General features: G+C 31.5%; 1 protein-coding gene across 1 annotated transcript in view; it reads right to left on the reverse strand.

Annotated features, from left to right (window-relative positions):
* Nucleotides 1–14750, reverse strand: part of LOC111618740 (threonine--tRNA ligase, cytoplasmic-like) — a 41214-nt gene extending 26464 nt beyond the window's left edge. Inside the window, exons 1-6 of the mRNA XM_023360306.1 lie at nt 14619–14750; nt 10016–10054; nt 9895–9927; nt 4463–4644; nt 4275–4390; nt 3926–4185 (exon numbers count right to left, since the gene is read on the reverse strand). Of these exons, the coding sequence (XP_023216074.1) occupies nt 3926–4185; nt 4275–4390; nt 4463–4644; nt 9895–9927; nt 10016–10054; nt 14619–14693 (705 nt within the window). The 5' untranslated portion in view covers nt 14694–14750. The remainder of the gene's footprint in view (nt 1–3925; nt 4186–4274; nt 4391–4462; nt 4645–9894; nt 9928–10015; nt 10055–14618) is intronic.
* Between the last annotated feature and the right edge of the window lie 825 nt (nt 14751–15575).

Consider the following 15575-nt stretch of genomic DNA (forward strand, 5'->3'; position numbering starts at 1 on the left):
TCCGAAAATAATTTATAACCTGAAAAATTAATTTATTAGGTTATAAATAATAAAAGTTAATAAGGTTATAGAAAATAATTCTTCCAAACATTCACGAGACATTGTTCTCACACACGTTTAGGTCGGCCCGCGCAGTCTGACACTGCTCCAGGAAAATCAAATGGTTTTTCAATTCTACTCAGTGGTCAGTACAGGTCGCCGAAGCTGTTAAATTGTACCCCATAAACTACCAAGAATTATAAAGGTCAGGCATGCATGATTACTCCTTTGAGAATTAACCTAAAGAATATGGCCGATTCTACTCAGGTGGTCGGTACAGTTCGCCGAAACTGTTAAATTTTTCCCCCCACACATCCAGGAATGACTCAAAATTAGGCATGCATGGTTACTCCTTTGAGGATTAACCCATCGTGTATAGCAGCCTTAATACGATAAATTAACTCCCTGAACTAAGTACGTTTTTACTGTGCAGTACATACGTAAAGTACTGTACATATAAAATCCAATAATCGGCAAGATGGCCGAGCCGTTAAAGTGGTATCCTAGGGCTCTGGAGAGATCCGGGATCGATCCGGACGATCCGAAAAATTCCAGGAAGAGCGATCTGGCCCGTCCTTCACTATCTGGCTGCCCATTATAAGATGTCCATAATGGAATTAACCGAACCCTACTGTGGACCCGGTTGATCCCATAATGGGCATGTTAAAAAAAAACTTTCTTAGTGCCCATATGACAGAAAGGGTTAAAATTTGGGAGTTATGGGTTCGGCCAGGCCCACAATGTGAGAAGTGGATGGTACAAATCTGGGACAGATTAGACATAAAAAAAATTTTTGGGGTTACTAGCACGGATTCGATCCTGAATCCCCAGCTTACTGCTTAAAACTATTTTATGAATAAATTATAATGCTTATCAAATACAAGATAAACTTCTGTCAAAAAAACTTTTTTATTAATGGGTTCTATATGTTTATCTATATTTCAACATCTAAAGAAATATACAATGCTAATAGGCTAAATTGATAAAGGTAGAAAGATAAACACTTTCGATAAAATATTGTGAAAGACTGTATAAGTTTTAAAATTATTTAGCACCTTTGTAAATAAGATAAAATGATAAAGGAAAATTCTAACGTGTAAGAAGCAAAGTAATTCACAAGTAAATTTCGTATTCACGCTAAATATTAATACTTATTTATTTTTAACTCTTCCTGGGTTCTCCAGAGTGGTAGGCTGTCATTTTAACCGCTGTGCCATTTGGCCATTTAACCATCTAATTTATTCAAATATATTTATTAGAATATATTATAGGTCCACCAGTGCCCTAGTGGATAAAACCATTAAACACTGATAGTCTTCCGAGTTTTCTTCACGTTAGTAACATCTAAATAGGTGCCAGTTTTCCGTAAAAGTTCGCCCACTTTTCGCGTTACCGTAACTAAATAAACCTTACCTATTACAATATATTGTAAAGTAAATTCTCTATAACAAATTATTGTCCGTAATTTATACTTTATTTATATATTAAACTTTTTCTAATGACTCTAATCATTGATCCAATAAAGATATTTTGGAGATGCCACCTTGGTTCAAGTATGTGTCAGATCCTCATTAATTTTCATGGGTGGTATCATACGGATATGTCGGGCTAGTTGCACACCATGCAGTCACCCTGATTATGGGTCTGGTCGAATTCCTGATGAGTATGAAAGAATAACGTTATCTTAGAAAATACAGGAAGAATTTCATGTAATATTTCTCTTATAGGCAATGTGAAAAAAAAGTGCCAATCCGCGGCTTTGAGGAACAAGAGTTTGTATGTGAAGTCAGATATACAGAAATTTCTGCGAATTGACACGAATGTGTCAGGGTCATTCCTCATTATCCAACCACTTTCATTGTGGGCCTACTCGAACCCGTACCGGGTACACAAACAAGCCCACAGAGCGAAAAAAAGTTAAAATTGAAACGTTACTTGAGTCATTAGATTAATTAGGGATTAAGGAATCATTGTATTTTTTCTCTCATCTATATCTATTAAATAACATGCGAAATTTGTCATGTGATATTTATATCATATTCATATGATATTTACATAAATTTATCATTTATACAAACAACACCTGAAACAATTAAAATTGAATAACCGGATGTCCAAGGCGGTTAAGGTGTAAGTCTACCGCTCTGGTCGACTAACACCTTAACCTCAGGTTGGTATAAAATCCCAGAAATTTTTTACGGGATGGAATATCCCGGATATGTCGGCACCACCCTCACTACCCATGATGAATCCATGATGAGTACGAATAAAAGGCACACAGAGATGCCCAGGAGGCATCTCACCTTGGCAGATTGACCATATGTTTCAAATTGGAAACTGGCTACTATTTAGATGCTGGACACGTGAAAAAAACCTGAAAAACTCATGTGACCAGACAGTTGTTGAGGCTCGAACCCACGACAAACAAGTGTTTAACCATTCGGCTATGACGGCCGGATGGCGGTCAGGACGGCACGGTCTGGAGGACCCGGGATCGAATCTGGACGGGTCAAGGCCCCATTGTGGGCCTGGCCGAACCCATAATGGGCCTGCTATAAGAGGCCCTCTTAGTGCCCACAGGGCGGAAAGAAGAGTATTAAAAAAATGAAACCATTCGGCTACTGGTGGTCATTGTCAACAGGGTAGTAAAAGTAAATTAAATGAATAATAATGTAGAAATTTAAAAATTTTAACCAATAATTACTGTCTTATTAAAAGTATTCTAAATTAATTNACTGTACTTGTATGTATTGTTTACTTGAGAATACAACAGAGAAAAAACTGCCCAAATACCCTTAAACAAAGGAAAAGTACGTCTTCTATGAAGGCATAGAGCCTTTACTACATGAAAATGAAAATTAATGAATACACTGTGTATAGTAATTTACCTAATAAGACAGACCTTAGAAAAATACTTTATGAGGCATAAAGCTGTCTTTATCATGAAAATTAATTAACTAAAGATATTTTTTGCCCTGCCATGGTGTGGTCGAGTTATCGGGAGTGCCGGGTTATCGAGTGCCGAGTTTTCGAGGCTCTACTGTATTGGGACATTTTAAAGTGTGTGGAAGACTTGTCTGTAAAAAATATTAAAAAAAATTAGTATCAAAACTCATTGGACTCACCATTATGGCATTTTGGATCATAATTTGTGTTATCTTTGATTGTTGGGACACTTTGAGGGTACAATGCAAATTTGGCAGCATTGAAAGACTATCACATTGCATACGAGAAGCATCAGTCAGCTACAGTCAATTACAGCCAGCTGTCAAACACCATTCATTGCCTTCATGTTTCACATTAAATAGTATTCTCAGCATTGCACAAATAAAATATTTGTTGCTTGCAATGCCAAAGTGCCTTAGTGGTAAATTATTTTTACTAAAATATCTTCTGCCTTCCTGAAATGTCACCATATCATATTTTGTTGTATTTGGACTGCTAAATATCTTTTTAGACAGCATTAAATAAAGGTATTTTAATTACGATCACTTGATACTTTTGTTAACTTAATGAAATTATTAAATGTTAGCAAAAGCATATAAAATAGATATTAACATTTAATAACTTCAGTTTTAATAATTGTTGTAAATTTCAACAATTATATATTAAAATGATTTATATACGATACTTTTCTGCAGAGTCTTGCAAAGAATTTTCACTAAATAAATTGTTATACAATGACTTATCAGTAACAAAAAAAGTCTTTATTGTTACTTGATTTTAACACTTAAGTTGATTTATGTGCATATTTGTGATTTAAAAACAATAATTTATTTTATAATGAAGTTTTATAAATTACCTAATCTTTATTTTCATATGAAAATGTTTATCCAATTATAACCAATTTTTTATTTGATAAACAAATTGTTTTAAACTCAAATTAAAAGAATTTTACCTGAAACATTTCAAGTAATTCTTCTTTAGTTAACTCTAATCGTTCAAAAGGTTGTTTTTCTTTAACAATTTCTTTCATTATGCTTTCTATTGATGAATAATCAGAACTGGACACGCCTCCATTTTCTAAAAACATATCATAATAATAACCATTCTCAATTGGAGGACCATAGCATAAACAACCACCATATATTCTTTCCATTGCTTCTCCTAAAATATGTGCACTTGAATGCCAAAATACCTGTTGACCTGTTTTTAAATATTCAATATCAGATTAATTTAATCTAAAATTTTGTAAATTTAATGAATCTCTCTCAAAAACAATAAATAAGTGTAACCTTCTTCATTATCAAATCTCAAAATATTAAGATTGCAGCTTTCTTCTAAAGGCCTATCTAAATCCCAAAGGACTCCATTCACTTTGGATATGACAGCATTATCAGCTAATCCTTGGCTAAAGAAAACATTTTTTTTTAAATAAAAAAGAAAGTTAAATCATTAATTTTTAAGTTTCTTTTTACAGTACCTGATTCCCTGAGCAACCTGATATGGGGTAGTCTTCCAAGATTCACCATTTATAACCTTACCATCTTGTAAAGTAATGGTGATGGGCTCGGATACTTTTGACGAAAGCTCCGCATCGTACTTGGTCTTAAATTTATTCCAAAGTTCAATTCTATTTTGAATGTAGCTTGGCCATGGTTTTAGCTGCAATGAAATAAAATTTGAATAAAGCATTATATAAAATTTTTTACTTTTAAATAAAATTATAGGTATCAAACTTTAATTCTCCACTTAAAATTGTTAAAACAACAACTAAAATCAGACTATAAATACACAAGTTGTCTAAAAATAAACAAAACTATTGCTCTAGAAAAAAAAACTACAAGAAATATTTTTATTTATTTGAAATAAGAAACCTCTGCAGCATTACAGAAGAAGTAATTAGCATTTCAAAGGATTTTTTCAGCTCCTGTTTTGGCACCTGATTCAGTACTGTGATCACAGTAGCCTCAATCTTGAGAATGTCCTTGTATAGAGTTCCTTTCATTGAAATTAAGTTTTGGGAACAGAAAATAGTCACAAGGAGTCAGATCGAGAGAATAGGATGGATGGTCTAGTATTACAATACCTTTTCAAGTCAAAAATTGACAAATGGCAGTGACAATTAAGTTCCAGAGATGTTCCAAAACACCCAAATAATTTTCTCCGGTAACATTCTGGCCATTTGGGACAAATTCTTTGTGCACAATACCTTTGAAATGATAAAAACAGATGAGCATGGTCTTGACCCACAAGTTTTGGAAATGAAGCTTTTTTTGTCTGATGACTTCCACGCGGAACTTTGACATTTTGTCAACGGGTCATATTGGTAGCACCACTTCACTTGTGACAATATTTTCGAGAAAACTTGGATTGTGGCAAGCCGTTTTGACGATGTCCTGAGCATGATGAATGCACGCCTGTTTTTGATCCTCAGTGAGTGAGTGTGGAACAAAATGGGAACAGACCTTGTGTTGTTCAAATAATTACATAAAATTATGTAGACATAGTCCTTTGACACTCCCAACTCCTCTGACAACATTCTACAGGTCACATTTGGATCCTTTCCTAATAATTGTCACACTTTATCAATTTACTCTCCACATTCAACATCTTAGAATGACCACTTTTCAAATTGTTTTCAACTGACTCCTGTCCAAATTTGAATCGACGAAACCAGTCATAAACTTGTGTTCAGCTCAGGCAATCATCCCCATAAACTTGTTTCAATAACTTAAACGTTTCGGTAAAAGTTTTCTTTAGTTTTATGCAGAACTTAATGTTGGCACATTGCTCCATTACAATTTTCTGATGAGAGCCACAAAATAATCCTTACATTTCAAGCCACACAGAGTATTGTTATGAACCGATTCAAATCTAATTGTACACGACTGATAACATAACATTCAAAGTTTTGAATTTGACCATTAATGCTAGTTGCACCATCTAGTTATATTTCTAGAGCAAAAGTTTGGTTTCTTTTTAGACAACCTGTGTATTATATTTTCAATAATAGAAGATGAAACAAAATATCAGATCATATTTGGGTATATTTTCCACAACTGTTTATCAGTATGGTGCATAAATCATCATTCTATTTCATTTCATCTATTAGTGAATTTATAAGTAATCAATATTAATTAATAATAGTATGATCATTGATTTCATCCATCAATCTGAAGTTTAATTTCTATAATTAAAACTTTATACATATATATGTAGATATTATAGGGTATATCAAAATTTTGTTTATACTTAAAATGGAAAAATATTTATATTTTATTTCCTTTTCTTTTGTGTGTTTATAACACTGGACATATTGAGACTTTACATAAATAACATTCCATATATGATAATTGTTTCAGACTTGAATGTTAAATTAATATTTTCTTTCCATTTAAGTGCCATAATTTTGACATAATTTGTATTATTTAAACAAAATACATTTTTAGTTAGTTAAGATTACTTAACCAGGTTATACAAATGTGTCCAAAACTTAAAAGATGTACTGTACAATGACATTTGTACAGTACATAATTAGAGAGAACTGTAAATGACAAATATAGCAAGAACTATATTACTCAACATTTAACACAGGGCAATACACAACTAGGATTTTACAAGTCAAAGCAATTAAAGTAAATCTTTGGTAAAAGATTTACTTTAATAATTAAAGTAAAGTAAAATTATTAAAGTAAAAGATTCACTTTAATAATTAAAGTAAAGTAAAATTAAAGCAGTGGATAAAGTCACTGAACACTTGAATTTAGTCACAGATTCATAACTGATCAAAGGGTTAATCATGTGGAATTTTCCAAATTTTCTTCAAATATCTAACACTTAAATAAAAGTCAGTTTTCCACAAAGTCCTCCTGGGAGGCACCCCATTAACAATAACCCTTCATGTTGCATTTCCTTATCCCAAACAACATAAANCGTCATCGTCGTCATCACCACTTCTAATAGACGGTCTCCCACTTGTGAAACTAACGGAAGTCATCTTTTTCTATTCATCTTATAATAATTTTTTACTTTTTTTTGTCTTGTGAACACTAAGATGGATTTTTTCAGACCCATTGTGGGTTTGGCCAGGCCCACAATGTGGTAAGGAATGAGGTCTGATATATTGAAACGAACCACCTCCGAAAAATTCTTGAGGTTTTTCGGATTGGATCTTGGATCCTCAGAGCGGTAGGCTATTACCTTAACCGCTCGGCCATCTGGCCATTATTCGGGCCCACCAGTGGCCAAGCGGTTCCGTTCCCTGAACACTGGGAGTTCGATCGTGGGTTCGCGCCACGTCTGTAACGCCTGAATAGGATCCAGTTACCCTTAAAAGACCTCCCAGAATGCATTCCCGCCTCTCCAGGACGGGTTTTCTCCACGTCTGTAACGCCTTAATAGGGTCCAGTTACCCTTAAAACACCTCCCAGAAGGCATTCACCGTAGGAAGATCGTTCAACTGTTGCGTTATCACAACTTAATATACAAACAAAGAAGCAAACCGGCCATTATATATGCCACCGCAACACGTGGACCATCTGCCAAGGTGGAGGTCCTTCCGGGAGGCATTCCACCTCGGCAGATGGCTTTAATGGATACTGAACATTTCAAAGTACATAGCAAAAGCGTCGTATCATAATTTTCAAACCAAAAATTAATTCAAAATCCATATTTTCGTAAGAAAAACAATCTAAAAATTCTTTTTATTGCAAGAAAACTGATATTAAACTACAGATTAATGATTTAACTATCTATTTTTATTAATTTAGTTGGCAATTTTTTACAATATAATATTTAAAATTCATGATATAAATTCCATCAAGCTAAAATTCCATATTTCTGATTCCTTTCCTTCCATGTCCTTCACAAATGATGTTACATTGGTTATCACTTGACAATGCGTTATAACGACAAACTACAGTATATTAAGTAAGTTACGTAGTGGATTTTAACATAAAATGATTTATTTACACTTTTATCAAAATAAACCACTATATGCCAATAATCAATAATTATTTTTACTGTCTTGCTCGCTCATATGGGCCGTAAAGTGTCTTTCAATGGGCACAGAGCCGATCCTGGTTGGTGTGCAGGGCGTGCATGCACGCTAAGTTTAAGTAATATTCCGACTCTTGAAGCAGGGTTTTATTTATGTTCCTAATTTCCTACTCACTTAATTATTTCTTAAGTAGAAATAAGTTGAAACCGGTTACTAATGTATAATACTAATTATTGGTAAAGATGAAACGTGACGTCACAAGGAACATTTTCCTTCCCCTTCCCTTATTATAATTATATGTTAAAAAAAAGTTTTTATAATACTACCATTTATATTTTAATAATAATAATAAAAGCATTAATAAATTATTCTAAAACTTTTAATATTAATTTGTTTTAAGTAGTCGACGTAAGGGGGAAAGACATTNACTTTAATAATTAAAGTAAAGTAAAATTAAAGCAGTGGATAAAGTCACTGAACACTTGAATTTAGTCACAGATTCATAACTGATCAAAGGGTTAATCATGTGGAATTTTCCAAATTTTCTTCAAATATCTAACACTTAAATAAAAGTCAGTTTTCCACAAAGTCCTCCTGGGAGGCACCCCATTAACAATAACCCTTCATGTTGCATTTCCTTATCCCAAACAACATAAAATGTAAAAATCTGCAACTGCTAAAACATGAAGTATAAAAAAGTTTTAAGCAGTGAAATTCAACATAAAGTAATTTTTAACGTTAATCACTTTGAATAACTAAACATTTATTGAATAGCATAAGTATCGTATTGTACTCTGATAATTGTTGTAAATTTTTATCTTTAAAATTATATATACAAATCTCGAGATAATGTAAATGTATACTTTTTTGAATTAAGCATAATAAAAACATAATTTATAAATTATTAAATATATTTACAGTCAAATTAAAAACTTGTCTTCACACAGACGGCATCATAAACATAAAAGTCATAAAATCAACTTTAAATCAAAGTTTTAAATCCCTGATAAATAAATAAATGAAAATAATTAGAACAGAAAACTCTCATATTACTCCCCTACCTCTTGTCAAATTACATTATATTTAATTATTAAATTTGTTGCTTTCCCTGCTGTTATATATAACAGAGGGAAAGTATGGTGATCGGACAAAAACCGACACCCCAAAATTTTTACATTTTTGGATTCGGGACCTACAATCATCAAGAAATGCAAAAAAATTTGGGGTTTTTTATGTACCGTACATAATAGATTTTAGTGTGTATGTGTGTGGGGTCATGATTTTCTTCATCCACTTTAAAGCTTAATAGCTCCTGTACTTGTACTTTGTCAAAAATTTCTGAAATTCTGCAGGGGAGTTTATGTATTAGAGGCATTAATGCTGTTAAATTTTGATGGTTAAACGTCAAGGGGATCATGATCATGTGTCATATCTCAAGAGGGGTCAGACGTAATGAAGATGTTACTCGTTATTAGCATTCACAATTTTTTCGTAAAACCATCCCTACTCAAAATTAAGTTTTTTGCCATTTTATAATGATTAAAAATATAAAGTTCTTTTTTAATAAAATATCGTAACAGATGGCATAACCAAATGTTACCAGGAAAGTTAAGCAAGTCGTTGCTGGATTTTATTATAATAGCCCAATAACACATAACATCAATTGATATTAATTAAAGATATAAATCCCATCATAAAGAAGTTTTCACGAGCTAATTTTTTAAATATGCTTAAAAACAGTCGTGTTCTTTGCATTTTAAAAATCAAAATTTTAGAATAGTTTGATTTTTTTAAAAAAATGCTTAAATGTTTGATTTAAAAAAAAAATGCTTAAAAAAAATGCTTGCATTTCTACATGTCAAATATAAAATAACTAAATATTAATTCTAGTAAAATAATTTATTGATACAAACCTCAGATCTTGAACTTTGCTCAAGCACATTTTTCTGTAACAATAAATTTCGTATTAATTTACTGTTCATTTAATCAGAAATATAAAATAAAATAGATATAATTGTTATTTTTTTTTATTACCTCATTCTTCTTAGCTTTTGCAGATTTTGCATTGCAAATCTAAACAAAAAAAATAATAATAATAAAATATTTAAGTTCAGCATTATAACTTTTAATTAATAAAATATATTAAAATTCAGTCCTACACTTTAAGCAATTGTAAGTTTTTATAATTATAGTTTGCAAAATTAAGACAGAAAGCAAAAGTATTTTTCTAAATCTACCTTTCATAAGAAAACTTTGGTTTAATTATTATTATGAACTATACTGTTAAAGTCCAAAGAACCGATATTAATTCCTGATTTAATGTACGGAATAAAAAACACAGTATAAAGTCTCTTCCGTTAAATATTTCTAATGCACGGATTTGTTCATCTCACACAGATAAATAGAAGAATAAAATTAACACACAAAAATATGATTTATTCATACACAATTTTTCACAACTTGATTATGTCTGTGCTATTAACATGTACAACTACAAGGTCTATCTGGAAAGTTCACAAAGTCTTTAAATTATGCACAAAGTAATAATTGAATCCAAATGCAGCCTGTGCAAGTTTTATGTACTATCTGCTGAAAGCAGTTTGTTCTATCTTCATTTGTTGCATTACATTCATTTCTGTAAACACATGTTGATTGCATTTCAGGACGCATTCTTTTTGTGGCAGAAATGCTGAATTTGGTACATAGACATAGAGGGGACTTTTTTGAAGGAGACAAAACTGACTGGCTGCTAGGCAAATGCAAACAACTTCTATTTGCAAAGTTTGCAAACTTTCCAGACAGACCTCATAGATGTGAAAGATGTGCTCTAACCAAATATAGTACCAACACAGGAATGTACAAAGCAGACATGCAAATATGCCAAACAAACTGCTGGGTTATTTAATGGACTGTTATAAGGAAACCATACCATGTTACAAAAAAAATGATTGTTCCTAAACATGATTTATATAATTTTCTATCTGCTCTAAATTTAATAATTTGTATCTATCTTTTCACTTTAGAAGTCAGTACAGCACTTAGTATAGCATTACTATAACCCGTGATTTACTAAAAAGGTTTATTAATTATATTGATTATTGTATATACAGTCAAAAAGACCAATACCACATAGTATGAATAATTTACTCGTGACCAATATCCAGTATTTGCCATCCCCATTCCGTCGTTATATTATATCAAATCAAAGGGAATAAATAGGCAATCGTTCAGCAAGTAGTAAATACCGAACACGTGGAACCACCTTAAGGTAATCTACAGATATCCTTTGCTTAACATGAGATTTGATAAGGGCACTAAATTAATTGCAGCAATTCCTTTATATACATGGCAGAAGTTTTAATTTATGCAGCTTTAACAGCCATCTTTACTTAACTCAGGCACCATATTTTGATTAACGCAATTTTGATATATGCGGTAGGATATCGAGGGATTAATTAAGTGCATTAATCAATTGATAACTGTATTTGCTTATTTACACATCATAAGGAATCTCTAACTTCCAAAATTAACAAAAATAAAAAAATAAAAAAACAACAAGTAATTAAAGACAGACAGACAAAATAAGGAACAGAATAAACAAACACAAGTGCTTTCATATTTAACTGTCTGTATTTAAATATCTCATCAAATTTGCTGAGTCAATTACTGTAGTGACACTTTGTCATTACAATAAATAATTTAAGATATAATGCAATGGAATTTTAAAGTAAACAAAATATATAGTTATTGATAATTGCCATCTTATGCAGAAATCTGCAATTCTGATTAATCATTTTGTTTAGAAAATGTAGCTTAACCAATATCAAAGTCTATAGATTACAATGATTTAGATGCTAAACAAAATTTTCAAAATAATTACATAAAACTTCCAATAAAAATATCCAAGTGTGATAAATTTGTTTCTTTTATTACTTCTATAAAAAAATATGTTATGACCAATACTTCCTTATACTCAGAAAGTATTTAAGAGAGATCTCTCTCTCTCTCATTACTATTGATTTTGATAGAGAATTCATAAAAAGCTTTCAATTTATTAAGCATAAATTAAGCAATTAAAATTTTTTTACTTCTATATCAATAACTGAAGAACCAAAATATCTTCCCACATTATGCAGCTGAAAGCAAAATACACCAAATGCTTATGTCAATAAAAAATGCTAGACATTAACCTCTGATTTATATTTAATGCTTTATCGTGGGCATATCATCTTTTGGAGGCATTTTAAATGTTAAAAATATGTTTAAGGACACATTTGTTACCAGCAAAGCTTATTTGAAGTGTGTAAATGTTGAGTAATATAGACAAAAACAGTTATAATTGGTCTACTTGTGATGATTGCCGATTGTTGTTTAGGGCTGTGAACGTGTAGTCTATTAACTTTAACTTCGTGCCATCTTCTGCAAGAAATACTTTGCAAAAAACAATGATCTCTGGAACTACACTGCTGTTGCTTCTAAAATGAGAACACGGAAAGATACATTTTGTAATGTAAAGCAATGAGATGGTCACTTTACCACTTTATTTTATGCACAAAGTTATAGCAAACAGATTATAGGATGCCAATAATTTTAAGAATGCATCTGTATTTTAAACAAGTAAAAATTGTGTTTTTGAATCAAAAAAATATGACGATAACATTTCTTATACATAAACTTATGTTAATTTAGATTTTCAAGCAATACAGGTATCTCTCGATTAACATAACAACAACATAATAAATATTATTAAAGACTTATGCAGATATATTATATACTTGATATAAATCACTCCTTATATTTACTTTTTGACTTTCTAACAAAATTTTATTTACAGATTAACTTCATCAGTAATTAAATGAATTTCAGCTTTCGCAAATAATATAAATTTACTAAATATGATTATTTAAGCGAGAGGAAATTAATATTAAAAAATCTCGACAACTCATTACATATCAAAAATATGCAGTGTCGTCCGATCTAATAACAAATGAAAGTTTGGCATATCTTAAACAGAAAGTATTGGACTGAATGAAACATTAAATTAATAATTTTACTCTTCTAATTATATAAACTATTAAAAATACATATCAATGTTAACAGCTAGATGGGCAAAGTAGCAACGACATCAGGCTGCTGCTTGGGAGATCCAGGATTGAATCCAGATAAGAAATCCATCGGCAGTGAGTGTCCTGGATAAGTTGGCCTCATTCCTCACCTACTAACCACTCCTACTATAGGTTTGGCTAAATGCAGTAAGTGTAAAAAAGACCCTCTTTGTGCACAAAGCGAAGAGTAAAAATGAAAAATAGCCCTATGTTAAACAATCATTTGTTACGTTAATGTTTCCATATTCCACATAATTTTTTTAACCCAAGTTTTTTAGCAAACTTCTTGCTTTTGTCAGTTAATAAGTGATGCTTATTTATAAAATAATAAATTAAATATCTAGCACAATTCAACTGTTTATTTGTAATGATAATTAAAACAAGAAATCTGCCGAAATATCGGTCTATGAAAAGGATAAGTTAATAATTAGATACAGAGTAATTTGTCTAGATTGCTTATCTTACTTCGTACCTTAACCTTTTTATAGCCCAATAATTCAGCAATTATCTGGTTTTAAAATATCAGGTTAGCAAAGTTGTTTATTTACGTAATGACAATTTTGACATTACTGTTACATAAAATTTACAGCCAATTTTTTATAAAGCCCTATTAGTGACTTTAGAACAGAAAGAGTTGAATAAAAAAAACTGTATAATGAAGCAATTATGAGAATTGAAGCCATATTTGAACAATCTTACAAAACTGATAACACGATTTCATCACTCAATCGGTAAGATGAAAACTCTGAGGAATTTGCCACCCCAGTTATACCCCGTACGAGCAAAAAAGCCAACGAAACTATACCCATACAAGCGACCCTTTGCGAGATATTCGCCTCCAAAGGTCAGTTTCTACCACGGATCAATATACCACCTATTCTCCATGTTCCACATCACCATCCGCATCACTCACGGAAGGTGAGTGATGACCGCCAGTGAGTGATGGCCGGGGGGTGAGTGATGACCGCGGGGTGAGTGATGGCCGGCATGTGGCGGCCATCACTCACCCCGCACGGGTCAAGTCCCAAAACCACATAATATCGAGTACTCCACGAACAGTTGAGCGGGCCACTAAAAGCTACGCCAGCCATATAGTTAAACGCAACTCCCGACAGCATGCGACCCAGAAGCAGGCAGATATTTGGCAAAGGGTCGCATAGTAATACTGTTCCGATAAGGTCCCAACTTCCTCGTTTGAAGGCGTAATCGTCCCAATTACTCACATCCTGAAATAAGATCAGTCTGATGCAATCTTTATGTACAAACTGCAATGGAACTTTTCTTCATAATTATAACAAAAACACCCTGAAAATTAAATAAACTTCTCATTGAGAATAATTAACACAGATTTTTACCTCTTACTTAAGAATTTTACAAATTATTAATTAATTAACATATTAATCATCAAAAAAAGCAAAAATATTAATTAATTAGTTATATAGTTAATTAAAAAGATCAATCTAATTAATAAATATTGGAAAATTAGTGAGAGAAAAGAGATTTTCAATTGAACTAAGCCACCATCAACCAACCATTCTGGCTCCTTTATAACAATAATAATTGACTTCTTTGATTAATAGAAAGGCAGAACGCGTGTAAAATAACATCTTTTTTAATAAAAAAGAAAGTAAATTTAAAATCGTAATAATCCTGCCTTTGCTTTGGTCTCCATGTTGATTTTCCCTAATTCGTCCACGAGTTCTTCGGCCATTGTCGTCTGCCTAACTGAAGTCCCGCACTCGATAAATATTTTTAAAATATAAACAGGAAATTCTTTTCCGATAAATAATTTTACTTTCGTTTTAATCTTTAAAGAAGTTTCATTTTGGAAATTTTTAAAATCTGATTGGTTAAATTTTTATTTTATTTGACAATTCGACGTCATATATTTCCGGCTGATGAAATTGCCGCAATGTTTTGCACCATTTTTTTTTTTTTCTTTTTTTTAATATAACTTTCATATTTCTTTAATATAAATAACAGTTTAATTTAATTCATTTTAGTTCTAATATTAATATATGTGATTTAGATAAAAATTTTTAAATTTTATTTTGAATGATGTCATAAATTTAGTTTTTTTAAATTATTTTTTATTTACTCTAATAATCTTTAATTGTCGATTTATATTTTTTAATTTAAGGAAAGGAAATAGTTTTATTATATTATATAGATAATAACAATAATTGAGTTTTAATAATTATTTATATATTTAAAATATATAAATGAAAACATTCTAATTCGTCAGGGGGCGGGTATCAACTTAAAACCACGTGTCCCCGGACGGGCTGGACACGTGGTTTTCCTGGTTTTCTTCATGTCTGTAACGTCTGAATAGGGATTAGTTCAGTAGCGTGCCGTCGTTGGAAGCGGTGGATGCGCCGCTTCCCTTGTATTTTCTAAAAAATAAATACATATTAATTTTAATTATATGAAAATAATCGCACAATATTTTATTATAACCGCATTATGTATCTTATTACAAATTTCTA

The sequence above is a fragment of the Centruroides sculpturatus genome, unplaced genomic scaffold (assembly GCF_000671375.1).
Source record: "Centruroides sculpturatus isolate CEXI.00-Female unplaced genomic scaffold, Cexi_2.0 scaffold236, whole genome shotgun sequence".
In the NCBI taxonomy this organism is placed as follows: Eukaryota; Metazoa; Arthropoda; class Arachnida; order Scorpiones; family Buthidae; genus Centruroides; species Centruroides sculpturatus.